The sequence below is a fragment of the Diplotaxodon limnothrissa genome, linkage group LG23 (genome assembly GCF_057381915.1).
Source record: "Diplotaxodon limnothrissa isolate DT_005_m linkage group LG23, D_limnothrissa_male_GT1.1, whole genome shotgun sequence".
In the NCBI taxonomy this organism is placed as follows: domain Eukaryota; kingdom Metazoa; phylum Chordata; class Actinopteri; order Cichliformes; family Cichlidae; genus Diplotaxodon; species Diplotaxodon limnothrissa.
The window spans coordinates 1,298,384-1,312,472 of NC_140617.1; the positions used below are offsets into that span (position 1 = coordinate 1,298,384).

The 14,089-nt window shown below is 44.4% G+C and overlaps 1 protein-coding gene across 1 annotated transcript; it reads right to left on the bottom strand.

Moving 5' to 3' along the window:
- Nucleotides 1-57: 57 nt before the first annotated feature.
- On the bottom strand, nucleotides 58-11,089 carry cope (COPI coat complex subunit epsilon). The gene is made up of 10 exons (XM_085347513.1): nucleotides 10,958-11,089; nucleotides 10,742-10,804; nucleotides 10,548-10,648; nucleotides 8,240-8,392; nucleotides 7,702-7,755; nucleotides 5,804-5,885; nucleotides 5,367-5,522; nucleotides 3,883-3,951; nucleotides 615-689; nucleotides 58-389 (listed from the first exon to the last, which is right to left on the bottom strand). Exons 1-10 carry the CDS (start codon nucleotides 11,057-11,059, stop codon nucleotides 336-338), a joined length of 909 nt encoding a protein of 302 aa, XP_085203639.1. The 5' UTR covers nucleotides 11,060-11,089; the 3' UTR covers nucleotides 58-335.
- Nucleotides 11,090-14,089: the final 3,000 nt, after the last annotated feature.

A 14,089-nucleotide genomic window follows, 5' to 3' on the forward strand; every position in this document is an offset into this window, starting at 1 on the left:
AATTTCCGGTCTCTAATACATTCAGGCACACAAATCCACACACCATCACACAGCCGGGTCACACGTTTATTATCATTTCAAAGGAATGCTCGCATTACACAGATGTGTTGTAAAACAAATGCAATTTTCAAGAGTGGATAGCAAAAGAAAGACGCGTTGGGCTGTCCCCACGGGGAGTTGTGACATCCAGTGTGGTTTAAATATTACAGCCAAAGTTTCAGAGCAAAAAATACCAAAGCACAGTACACGTTTAAATGAAAGGGAGAAGCTGGGTCTGTGGTGTTAAAGTGAACTCCATCCATTGTTAGAGCGCCTCCTCGGTACGAGCAGATGCTCTACGCTGTAGCTGTGGGAGCGTACTGCATGGCTAGTCTGTCAAACTCGTTCTCCTGCAAGAGAACAAAGAGCAGAGGGAACAGTTCAGCACCACAGGAGCACTGTAACCCACTTTAAGCATGTTTATGTACATCTGCACTCTTATGTAATGACACCAGTGTGGGACAAGGGCTAAAGACCCACAGTGGCTTCGCTCCAAAGGACACCTGGCACTAAAACTTTCATAACATCCATTAAATCGTTATATTTGTCAGAATGCTTAACGACAAGAATGTTACCTTAGCTAAATAGTCTTTGAGGAACGGGTGGGCTCTGTGTGCATCTTTCAGCTGGGAGAGGTATCGACTGGTTACCTGGGGACATCATAAACTCATCAGACACACAGTACCAAAAACAGGTAACGTTGGCCAAAAACAAAGTTTAAAAGTCCACAAAAAGCAGGTTTACAGGCGAAAGGTGACACAGGGTTACCAACAGAGAAACAACTTTTCCAAAATGTCTGCAAACAAACTGTAACATGTTACACTGGTAAAGAATATCAGAGTAATGCCATAAAACCTCTAAATGCTCCACCTGTGTACTCCTTTCTATAATACCAGATATTAAGACCCTGTGTTTCGTATAGTTTGCAAATACATTTCCTCACAACTCCAGGAAACCTTGAGTGAGATGTGCTAATCAGCAGTTACTGCAGGTGGAAACAATCTAATGATGACTTGTAGCTTCATGTCAGCAAACCAGCTTCAGCAAAACAACGTTGGTGAAGTCTGGAGAGGCCTCAGAACCATCTCAGGCCACAAACAGCAGAACTCTCTGCCTGGGAGGGATGTGAGGTGGGCAAATGAACTGAATCATTTCTTCAACAGATTTGATTCAACCATGAGACAGTCTACAACATCGGCTGCAGACTCACCCACCCCCACTGCTGCTGTTCCACCTCAGACACTTCACACCTCCTCTATTCACCCTGCTCACTCCCCCCCACCCCCAACAACAGCATCCAATACACACTCAACACAAGGCTCCAGCCTGTCTCTCTCAACCACCCAGGTTAGGAGGGAACTGAGGAGGATTAATGGCAAGAAGGCAGCGGGCCCAGATGGCATCAGCTCGAGGGTCGTCAGGTCCTGCGCGGACCAACTGTGTGGGGTGATGGAGCACCTCTTCAACCTGAGCCTGAGGTTGGGAAGAGTCCCACAGCTCTGGAAAACCTCCTGTGTTGTACCAGTGCCAAAGACTTCACGCCCCAAGGACCTCAACAGCTACAGGCCGGTGGCTCTGACATCCCACCTGATGAAGACCCTGGAGCGGTTGGTCCTGGCTCAGCTTCGGCGCCTAACAAGCTCATCACTGGACCCACTTCAGTTTGCCTACCAGCCTGGCATTGGAGCGGATGATGCCGTCATTCACCTCCTACATCGTTCCCTCGCTTACCTGGAGACCGCTGGAAGCACTGTGAGAATCATGTTCTTTGATTTCTCCAGTGCCTTCAACACCATTCTTCCCTCGGTTCTGAAGGACAAGCTGGTGAACTCTGGAGTGGACCATCACCTCACTACCTGGATTTTGGACTACCTCACCGACCGACCACAGTATGTGAGGACTCAGGGCTGTGTGTCGGACAGGGTCGTCTGCAGTACGGGGGCCCCACAGGGAACGGTTCTGGCTCCGTTCCTCTTCACCATCTACACTGCAGACTTCTCCCACAATTCCACCCAGTGCTTCCTGCAGAAGTTCTCTGATGACTCTGCAATAGTCGGCCTCATCACTGATGGGGACGACAAGGAGTACAGAGGACTGACTCAAGACTTTGTGGACTGGTGCCAGCTGAACTACCTCCAGATCAACGCCAGTAAAACCAAGGAGCTGGTGGTAGACTTCCGCAGGCACAAGCATTCTCCACTGCAACCACTGAACATCCAGGGTATGGACATTGAGGCTGTGGACAGCTACAGGTACCTTGGTGTTCATCTGAACAACAGACTGGACTGGACTCATAACTCAGACGCCCTCTACAGGAAAGGGCAGAGCAGGCTGTACCTGCTGCGGAGACTCAGGTCGTTTGGGGTGGAGGGCCCACTCCTGAAGACCTTCTATGACTCTGTGGTGGCTTCTGCTATCTTTTATGGTGTGGTCTGCTGGGGCGGCAGCATCTCTGCTGCAGCGTGTTGTGCGCTCTGCTGAGAAGGTGATTGGCTGCAGACTCCCATCTCTGCAGGACCTGTACACCTCCAGGACATTGCGGCGTGCAGCCCGGATCTCAGCTGACCCTTCTCACCCTGGACACAGTCTGTTTGACCTGCTCCCCTCAGGCAGGAGGCTCCGGTCCATTCGCACCAGAACCTCTCGCCACAAGAACAGTTTCTTCCCCTCTGCTGTTGGACACATGAACAATAACCACATGATTGTCCCCGCCACTAACACATGACCCTACGCTGTGTCACTGCATCATTTCATGTTTGGCACTGATCACCACCTGCACTCATGTATATATCTTTCTACGTAGCACTCATAATTCTTATTCTCATGTATATATCTCATGTATATCTCATGCACATATCTTTCTTTCTACATAGCACTTTAATTCTTATTGTCTGCACTGAAGCACCGCAGCAATTTCCTAATGTTGTAAACCTCAACATCTGGCAATAAACCCATTCTGATTCTGATTCTGATTCTGATTCTGACAGGAAGAGACTGAACAGGGTGATCCGAAGGGCCAGCTCTGTTCTAGGATGCCCTCTGGACCCAGTGGAGGTGGTGAGTGACAGGAGAACGGCGGCTAAGCTGTCATCCCTGTTGGACAACGTCTCCCACCCCATGCAGCAGACTGTGACAGCACTGAGCAGCTCCTTCAGTGGGAGACTGCGGCACCCACGGTGTGGGACGGAGAGATTTCGCAGGTCTTTCCTCCCCACTGCTGTCAGACTCCACAACAAAGACTTTAACTGAACAAACACACACATCCATACATATGCAATAACACTAAGTGCAATAATCTTTTCTGGCATCGTTGTATTTTTACTCAGTTGTATATAGCATTCGTATTCTATTTTTATCTTATTGTATATTTTTATTCTATTTTATTCTACTGTATATAGTATATTATTTTATTCTATTCTGTACAGTTGTGTACTGTATTTATTCTTATTGTATTCTAATTTTTGCCTCATAACTTTTGCACTGTCCACTTCCTGCTGTGACAAAACAAATTTCCCACGTGTGGGACTAATAAAGGTTATCTTATCTTATCTTATCTTATGTGCTGCTATCTGTGTGCTCTGAAGTCCTTATAATGTAAGGAAGATAAGTGAGCGTTATCTCATGAACTCTGATCTTCAGATTGTGCAACTCCTCTATGGCAGAAAGGATTTGTCTGGTTCAAAACAAAACAAGAAGTGCATCTTATTTTTAATCCTCGATGTAGGCATGAAGGGTGAGGGGGCAAAGCTGCTTCAAACCTCTTTGAAAGATGGTGACTTAATCTATAGGATATTGATAAAACCAATGGTTAAATCACAGACGGCTTTGGGTTCAAAGTCTCACCTCGGGAGCTTTGCCCAAGTGCTGGGTCAGCACGATGAGGTTGATCAGTGTCTCAGGGTGGCTGCTGTCCTGATAGGGATAAGAGAGAGGAAGACGCTTTACTGTCAGCAGGTTTAAAGTTTCTTACTGAAAGACTCAGATTGACCTGCTGCAGGTCGCAGTGATCCAGTTTAATGTCACCCTGCTTTAAATGAATCACAGCAAAAACATGTGTGCTTACAGCAACATGAACCAATGCTCTCTAAAATCAATACCTGCAAACATGATAAGACCAGACTCACAGCAGGCATCACCAACCAAGGTTATTCCAGGCAAATCATTAGTATCTGTTAGTTTGGTTAAGATTTCCTAACAGTTTACCTGATGTGTTTATTGAGAATCTGGACTCAAATTAACCCCGAAACTAATACAAGCTAAGCTAAAGCTTAACATTTTAAAACAAAGATGTTAACTCAAGTGAGAAAATACACCCAGGAAACCAAACTGAATCAAAAAGGCAAAATCAAATAAAAACTAATTAGAAAAAACTATAATAACCACTGGCATCAAAGCGATCTGCACTCACAGATGGATTCAAAATGCAGATGACTTTGATTTATAAAGTGACCTGTAGTTTTTATTTACAACAGATTATATTCAATAGTTTAAATAATGAACACGGATAAATAACATTTGTTGACTGGAGGAATAAAAACTACAGTCCAACCAAATCCTGTTAGAGATCAAGTGCAGGAAGTGTGCATGTGCTGCCCCCTGCTGTCACACTCAGATCATTTACTTCTTCAGTTATACACTAAGATGCTTTATTCTTCAGGTCGTCTGGATTCAGCAGTTATAATATGGTTCACACTAAAACGAACCCCGCCTCCCACCCAAACACACGACCAATCACGTTCACTGAGCGTGACGCAAAATGTAACAGCTGCTGTCACAAACAAGAGGATCAGCAACAATTGTCATTTTTATCTGTGTTGAACCACTCACTGGTGGTCAGGATGCACGAACGTGGAGTCAGTGTGAAGAAATTCCCAGGTTTTCTAACTAAACTTGTGTTAAGCAGAATTGATGGTGCGGCAGAAGCGGCGCGTTTGCAGTCCGCTCAGGTCCGAGGACGGCCCGTCTGGCAGCGTACCAACTAAGTTGTACGACCATAAATTATGCTTTAGGAGTTCTTCATCCCCAGAGCAGTGCAGAAAACGAATTAATATGGGGTTCAAAAATAAGCTTCTGTGCAGGCTGTACATGTAACACAAGCATCTGACTGACTATCACACATATTGGCTGAGATCACGACAAGGAGGAAGATGTTCCTTAACATGAGTTTATTCATTACGTAAAAAGTGGCACTACTCTCAGCTCTAAGACCGTGGATCTAAAAGCTGCCTTAGAAACAAGTTAATAAAGCATTAAGTGAATTGTGCATAAATGCAGAGACCAGACAGACACACAAAAACCAAAAAAGCCAACTCCTGTGGTCCTCCAACCTTATCAAGCGCCTCCTGCAGCACTCCTTCAGCCTCCTCCCACTTGTTCTGAGCCATGTAGCAGGCCGCCTGGCCATTGAGGAGCAACAGTGTAGAAGAGTACTTGTCAGACATCTCTTGGAAAATGTAGTAGGCATCCTGCAGCTTCTCTCCACCCTGGAATAACAAACAGACTGTGAGTCAGTGATGATTCTGAAAAGTCAGTCGCAGCTGCTTTATATGCATCGTATTGTTTTTCTAATGAGGACGGGGGTGCAGAGCTCCTGAAGATATGAGCTGTTTAAGAAGCAGAACAGTCCATTCACCACCTGTCACACTCTGGCTAGGTTAGCTTTACACTGCACCAATATTTCCTGCTGCTTCAGTTCGTTTCAATGCAGCTACACCAACTCCTGTATTGTGCACTGAGGGACATTAATGAAGGTTTGTCCCCTCACCACAGCAATGTTAACCCAGGCTGTTGCTAGCTGGGTTAGGGTGGCGTCTTCATCCTGCTCCTGCATCTTCTTCAGTTCTTTCCTATGAAAAAAGAAAATGTGATGAGAGGATGACTGCCCCAATTTACAGTCTGTTTTTGTTAATGCAAGCTTTTCTAATTCACAGAATTAGTAACACACACTGCAGGTCTGCTGAGTTTAACTGTTTGATAGAGTGCTGTGCAAAAGTCTTGAGCTCCCCCTCATTTCTCTGTATTATGCTATTATTATTGAAACATGCAAACATACGATAGAAAGTAGCTGCTCTCTTATTTCCCAAGAGGTCACCACAGCGGATGTACGCGCATGCTGATTTTACACACGATGCCCTTTCCTGACGCCACCCTCCCATTTTTATCCGGCACTAGGAGTAGGCTAGCATGTGACCCCTGAGACTGGGTGTGTGTCTGCTGCCATAATCTTGTAATTTCTGTAAGCAGACTTCACGAATAGTTCTCCAGGCTTCTTGAAGGATATTCAAAGCTCGTCTTTGGATGCTGGCCTCCTTTTTTTTTTTGTTCTCTGTCAAGACGATCCCACACTCTGGGGGATTTCATCACACCGGCTGTGTTTGGGATACTCTGCACACCCTGCAGAGATAGCTGTGTTTTTGGCTAAACGCTCTTTGAAAATCCCCCAGTCTGTGTAAGACGCTTGTTTGACAAGTTGTTCATTATGTGTAGATACAGCACTGTGTCCTCCTTTTTTAGGCTAAACTCCTTTGACAATGGTCGGGTACAAGAGCTGGATTAACCCTTTAGGACCTACCATAGAACCAAGTCCGCCTGAGCTATCTTTATAGTTTTACATGCTGTAGCGCCATTTTTGGGAGCATTTCAAGTTGCTATACATCAATACAGCGGTTATATCCCAAATTTTAATAATATGTATGCTTTAAGTCCATAGTAACTACATAAATAGCAAAAAAGTGCAATAAACTACAAAAAAGAAAATCATTTTTGGTTCTTTACACATATTTGCAGTCAGAGAAATTTCAGAGGTTTATCCCTCAAAACCGTAAATGCAAAAAAAGTTGCACAAAATAGTTTCCAACCACAGGAAATTTATTTTGAGTGTCTTCATAGTTTTATGAAGACACTCGTTTTTATATACTTCTCTCTATACTTTTTATATACTGCAGGGAAAACGAAAATATTATAATGCAAATTTGGAAAAACAAACAAAAAACGGCGTGTGCATCAAAATAAACTGTTTCCAGCAGTGTAAACATGAATTTTAATAACACCAGCATAGCTTTGTAAATGCGCTATAGAAAAACAACAACGATATTTTCCGCAAAAATGACGTCACTTCTGGTTTCGGGCAGGTGATGGCGGACATCAGATAAATCGCACTGAGTCTATTCCAACGTAGGAAGTGTCATGAACAGCTGATCAGATCGGCAAAGCGTGTTTCTGGAATATTTTGGTTTTGTTGCTGCAAATGCTTTTAAAGAAATTTTTGCAAAGCCATGTGTGGAAGGAAACCGTGACCTCGGACAAGCTGAATGCATAAGATGTAAGTACAACTCTTCTGGTATCATGTGCACAAAAAACGATTGCGCTAGCTTATGTGCTTCCAGTTCTACCAGGCTTTTAAAATAGTTACGCAAAACGGAGCGTGCCCACTCCGACCGGCCATAAAGGGTTAAAAATGAGCCAATATCCAGAGAAGAACCTGGAGAACTATTGTTTGACACCGCATCAAAATAAATCATAAGAACGCCTGAAAGCTGGTTGAAGATTTTTGTGCAGAACTGTAGATGTGCGCTTCCAGAAGCTGATCAACCAATTCTAGTGGAAATTCTCTAGTGTCATGTTCATTTTTCTCTTGGATGAAAACACCAGGTAATGTCATACCTCGCCAGGTCAACACGATCCAAGCTCAGAAGCACCTGAATGGTCATGGCCATACTGATGACAAAAACAGAACAACAAGGGTAGGGCTTGGTCAGTTTCATGCAGAGCTCTTTAAACAGCAGGGAGTGAAGATCCCACTGAGTACAGATGACACAGGACACATTTCACGTCCCAAAAACAAATTACGAGGGCTCAGAGTTACAGAGTTCAGACTGTAAACAACCCAGAAATCATCTGTGATATTTAGAAAAACGTCAAACAAAATACATGATTGATGTATATGTAAATGTAGTTCATCTCACACTCCCACATATTAGCTGTGTAGGCACTTGTGCGCATTTGTCAAAGCAGCACAGTGAGTCCAGTAATCATGCAGATGACTGAGCATCTCCATCAAATATTGGTTATGAATAAAAATGAACGTTAAAATTTAAACTGTTCTTGTTTTTGTGGTGATTACTAGTCAAATATGGGGGAAATGTTTGGAGCGGATCATAAATCAAACCTTGTTAAGCTAAAAATTTCACTCCCTTCTTACCACTCGAGGCTTTCTCCTTGGTGCAGAGCCCTGAGGGCAGCATCAGTATTCATCTCGTGGTGATAGATGGAGGCAGCCATGAGTAGGAAGGTGGTGTTGGCAGCATCCACACTCTTTGCCATCTTTTTGTCCAAATCGGCAACGATTACGTCCCTGAACAAAAACAAAGCCTAATTAAAAGCTGTGAAGAAAAAACAACTACCATCTGAAGAGTAAGCTGTTTCCATCTTCTGTCTTCTTCATTCAAATTTGTACATGGACACCTTCCTGAATTCTGTCAGGCTTGTTAAGCAGTAAAACATGAATAAAAACTAAGCAAACGTAACATCACAAAACACAGTTTCCACTGAGAACAGGAAACAGTCTGTAACTATGACTATATGAGAGTGAAATAAACAAAAGTCCCACCATCAATATATATTTTTATACAATCTGTTAACCACAGAGGAACTGAATTATTTATTGTATCTTGTGTGCATTATTAACACAACACTTATTTCTCTTCTTTAGGACACACAGGACATTATTGAACACCTGGAGTTTGGAGTGGCAACAGATATAAGACCTGTTGGTGTTGATCAGGCCTGTATCAAGAACGAATGAAAACCCGGGACCCTCAAACACTCAAGAAGTCTCTGCTGAACCCAAATCTCTGCATTTTAAAAGTCATCGCACATCTAATTCTTCTTCTTCTTTCAGCTGCTCCCTCGGGGGATGACACAGTCAATTAACTGCCCATCACACCAACCCTCTGCACAGCTTTTCTCAGAGGTCTTCCTCCTACCATATTACAACATCCTTTGTCCAGTATATCCACTCTCCTCTTCTCTGCACACGCAGACCATTTCTGCTTCGCCTCTTTAACTTTGTCTTCAAAGTCAGAAGCCTGAGCCGTCTGATATACTCATTTTCACAGAGAGAGATCTGCGCATCTTCATTCGGCCTCCAGCTCCATCATTTCGACATCACACATCAGAGCATGTCACTGCCATCATATAAACCTTCCCTTTCAAGCTTGCTGCCATCCTTCTGTCACAAATTGCTCCTAACACTCATATCTACCCACTCTGTCCACTGCCTTGGATGATCGTCCTTTACTACCTCTCCTCCTTGTATTTTCACTCTTACACAGACATGCATCTTTTTTCTGTTGACATTCATTCCTCTTTTCTCTAGCACATATACACACACACCTCCACCTCTCCTCCACCCATTTTCTCCTCCCACTACAGTTCAGAATGTTGTCTGCAATCCTCAGAGTCCACAGAGACTCCTGCCTTACCTCATCCGACAGCCTGTCCATCACCAGCACAAACAAAAAGGCGCTCGGAGCCAGAGCCTGATGTAATCCCACCTCCACCTTGAAACCACCTCTCACTCCTCCCTCACAACAGTCTCGCTGTCGTCATACACCACCCTCAAATAAACTCTTGACACCCTCACACAGCATTGCAGTTCCTCTCTTGGCAACCTTAAATCTGCTTTCCACAGAGCCACAAAGACCAGCACATATCGAACTGCTTGTGTGAACTTTAGCCTACTACTGATACAGACTGGAAGGCCACAGTGACAACTAGTATTAACTACAGAAAAATAATACGTTTTATCCATATCCGGGGGCGATCGTGGCTCAAGAGTTGGGAGTTCGCCTTGTAATCGGAAGGTTGCCGGTTCGAGCCCCGGCTTGGACAGTCTCGGTCGTTGTGTCCTTGGGCAAGACACTTCACCCGTTGCCTACTGGTGGTGGTCAGAGGGCCCGGTGGCGCCAGTGTCCGGCAGCCTCGCCTCTGTCAGTGCGCCCCAGGGTGGCTGTGGCTACAATGTAGCTGCCATCACCAGTGTGTGTGTGTGTGTGTGTGTGTGTGTGTGAGAGAATGGGTGGATGACTGGATGTAGTGTAAAGCGCTTTGGGGTCCTTAGGGACTAAGTAAAGCGCTATACAGGCCATTTACCATCTACTCTATCGCCAAGTCCTATGTCCCTCCCGTGGCGGACTAGTGTAAGTGGATGTACAAATGGTACGTCTCGATGCATCTCAATCATCCAGGAAAGTAAATCTCCAAAAGTTGATTCTGTTCATCTGGACGTAGCGTTTTGTGGGAGAAACGTTTCGTCACTCATCCAGGTGACTTCTTCAGTGTCAGCTGACCGCAGGTTTCCCCATCTTATAAAGAGTAAATTTGCATAATGACTGAAACCAGCCCACTGAAGGAACAATGGGCTGGGAGGTTTATAAGATGAGTGACGAAACGTTTCTCCCACAAAACGCTACGTCCAGATGAACAGAATCAAGAGGTAAAAATGGTACCTTTTGCTCTCACTCGACAAATACTCTGCAAACATCTTCACAGCCTGCAGCTCGGGGGGAGAGTTGGCCTTGATGTCATCCAGGACAACAGCATACTTCCTCTGCAATAACACAGAAAGTAAGAGGACGGGTCTCATCGACACTCCGTGACAGCGGTGGGTGCGCAGTGACAGAGCTCTGATGGAGACACTCACCTGAGCAATGTACGCTCTATACAAAAACATGTCCCTCTCGATCTCCTTTTCTGGTGACGACGGCTTCAAAGACAAAACACAGGCAGCATTTCAGCACCGAGAGAAGTTTGAGCTAACAGGTTTAGCACTGCTGCTCGCAAACGGGACGCTGGCTCACACAGAGCCGCGGGACAGCTTCGTTTAAACGCATTCAGGTGTTAACTGTTTGTCACCTACCTTCACTTTCTGCGCCTCGTTGATGCACTGCTGATAGCTGCCGATGTAATACGCATTTTTCACATCGAACAGCTCATCAACATCTCCCTGCTGCGCCGCCATGTTGACTACAGAACTTCCTGGACACGTAGCACATATACGTCACCTGCTTACGTTTTGCTCAGGATTCTGGGAGATGGAGTTCAACAACAAACTGCTGAGAGCATAGATTTATGATATATCTCTGTGATACATGCTGAAAATTTGCTGTCTTTAGTCAACTCTTTTTTTAATGCTCTGGTTATATGTGTTTATATTTTTTTGAATTTTTACATTTCTATTTTGAGGCACTTTGTGATCGTCACTTTCTTACTTTGTTAGGAGTAGTACCCATTTATAGCACAGAAGAGCCCTTCCAGCTCTCCTCTCTCCTGTCTTGTCTTACTTCTCTCTTTCACCTTTTCTATCTCTTTGAAGAAGTGAGGCTCCATAAATATTAAAGAGGTAAGTATTACTTCTCAGTTGCAGTGAATTGATAGAAGAAAATAAAGAGAAAACTAGATCAGTAGAAAACTAAACAGAAGAAAGTAGAAGAGAAATAACAAGTTAACATAAACCAGTGACACACTCCGGGGCCTGATCAGCCCTGGCAGGGCCTCCTTGGATGAGGGTGTCTAGTGATAATGGCCAAAACACCCGATGAATCCAAGGTCCACTACTGACAATGTGTCCCAAATTTTAATATGATAATCTAGATCAGATCTCTAATCCCTAAACCTAACCAAGGAAGGTAAAAAATGGCAGATTAGCCTGGGTAAAAGACCGAAACACCCTGTGAAGTTGAGGCACACAACGATGTGTGCCGCTGGTAAAGTTTCTGGGCTGCCTTTCCTCATAACAGCCATCCCTCAAGACTTTCTCCATTTGAAGCAATGCATTACCAGGGATTGTAACATCTAGTCCTTTTACTGTACCCATTTATATGCGCCTTTACTTATTTCAATGTGATTTATTCTTGTGCATTTAGACAAAAGTGATTATTCTGCTTTAGTTCTGCTTGACGTATCTGCAGCCTCTGACACCAGTAATCATGGGAGGGGTTGGTATTTCTGGTTCAAATGGTTCTCATCATACTTACCTGTTTGACCTCATCGCCCCCCCTCACACGTGGGGTTCCTCAGGGCTCAATCCTTGGTGCAGTTTTCTTTCCTGGGCATTCTGCTAAACAGCTTCAAAGGCACTTCCTAGAATTTCTTTGCTGATGACACACAGCTGTATTTTTCTGTCAAGACAAACAACCTCTCCTCAGTGAATGCTCCACTGAGATTAAAAATTTCTGTTGTGCTAAAACTGAGGTTTTTATTAGTTCGGGCCTGAAGACATCTCTAAGCAGGTCAGTTATTACACCAGCCTGCTCTCAGGCAACATCAAATCATGTATTAAAGCCGTTGGTATTATTTATGAACAGCAAGTTTGAATCTCAGAGCTCAGCCAGTCGTGTTTCTTTCATTTAAGAAACATCTCAAAAATCAAACCTTCGCTGAAACCCAACAGTTTGCCACTTTTAGTGCACACTTGCATTTTCTGCTCGGACGCCTCCCTTGACTGTGTTCATGGTCCAGAACGCAGCAGTGAGGCTCCTTACATGAAGGTGCTCGCACATCACCCCTATTCTTGCTTCCCGCCTCAGTTTCCAGTGATTTTCAGAATTTGTTTAAAGATTTCTGAAAATCAGCCCTACATAGCCAGGCTCCTGTCTATTAGGGGTGCAACGATACTCGTATCGATATTGAACCGTTTGATACAGTGCTTCCGGTTCAGTAAATGGTAAATGGCCTGCATTTGTATAGCGCTTTTCTAGTCCCTAAGGACCCCAAAGCACTTCACACTACATTCACGCACTGGTGATGGCAGCTACATTGTAGCCACAGCTGCCCTGGGGCGCACTGACAGAGGCGAGGCTGCCGGACACTGGCGCCACCGGGCCCTCTGACCACCACCAGTAGGCAAACGTGGGGTTAGTATCTTGCCCAAGGATATTTGGCATGCAGTCAGGATCGAACCACCGACCTTCTGATTAGTGGCTGACCTGCTCTGCCACCTGAGCTACAGCCACCCTACACCACGCATATGTATCGAACAATACAAAATTTTTAATTTATTTTATCAACTTTCCTTCTGACTATGCTGTCTGTGTTGAGCGCTCAGTGAATCTGCGTTCGACTACTCTGCCTAGGCTGCACTGTCGAGCGCAGATCCACTGAGCGCAGGGCAAGCTAGCAAGACAGAAGCTAAGCTCTCCTTGCAACATGGCAAATTGAACCTCCCCCACCCTCATTCAGATCTGGCCTTTGGAACTATTTTGGTCTTCATGTGACGTATGACCCTGAAGGTAAGCGCGTCATGGACTGAAGTAAAACAGTATGTTGGATGTGCCACGCAATGCTCAATTACATGGGTGGGAGCTAGTGTGTTAGCGCAGTTTTCTCGTTAACATGTTGGCCGTCCAGCCCCACGCTCAGGGCGATCCGCGGTAGCTCGTTAACGGAGATTTGCCGTGTTGTGGCGTTAACGTCATTTCAGATTAACGCTGACAGCACTAGTGGGAACACAACAAATATGACTGCACATTTACTCCGACAGCATCCTAGTGCAAAGACAAGTGGAAGCAGACAAAAACAACAAGCAGCATGCTACAAACTTTACCGAGTCATTTAGACAGCCGTTAGCACAGGATTCTCCTTATGGGGACCTGATATGTTTAATATGCTGCTGAGAATATAGCCCAGAAGAAGCGTATAGTAGAGCTTTTATTTTGAAAGAGCCATTTCTCTGTAATAAACTCTCTTTTCCAAAGATGAGGGATTCCTCCATCAGATTTATTTTTTATTACTTTGTTGTTTCAGCAACATTAAATTTAAAAACTGTACTTTTGAGTTAAAATATATATTTATAATTTTAATAAATGACAAATTAAAAAGGCACGAACATTTTTTGTATCGAAAAAATATCGAACCGAACCGTGAATTTTGTGTATTGTTGCACCCCTAGTGTCTATATATGAGACCTTACAACAGCAGTCAGCCTCTCAAGTCTTCTGATCAGGGTCTTTTAACTGTTTCATGCACCTATTTTAAATCCAGAGACAATCAC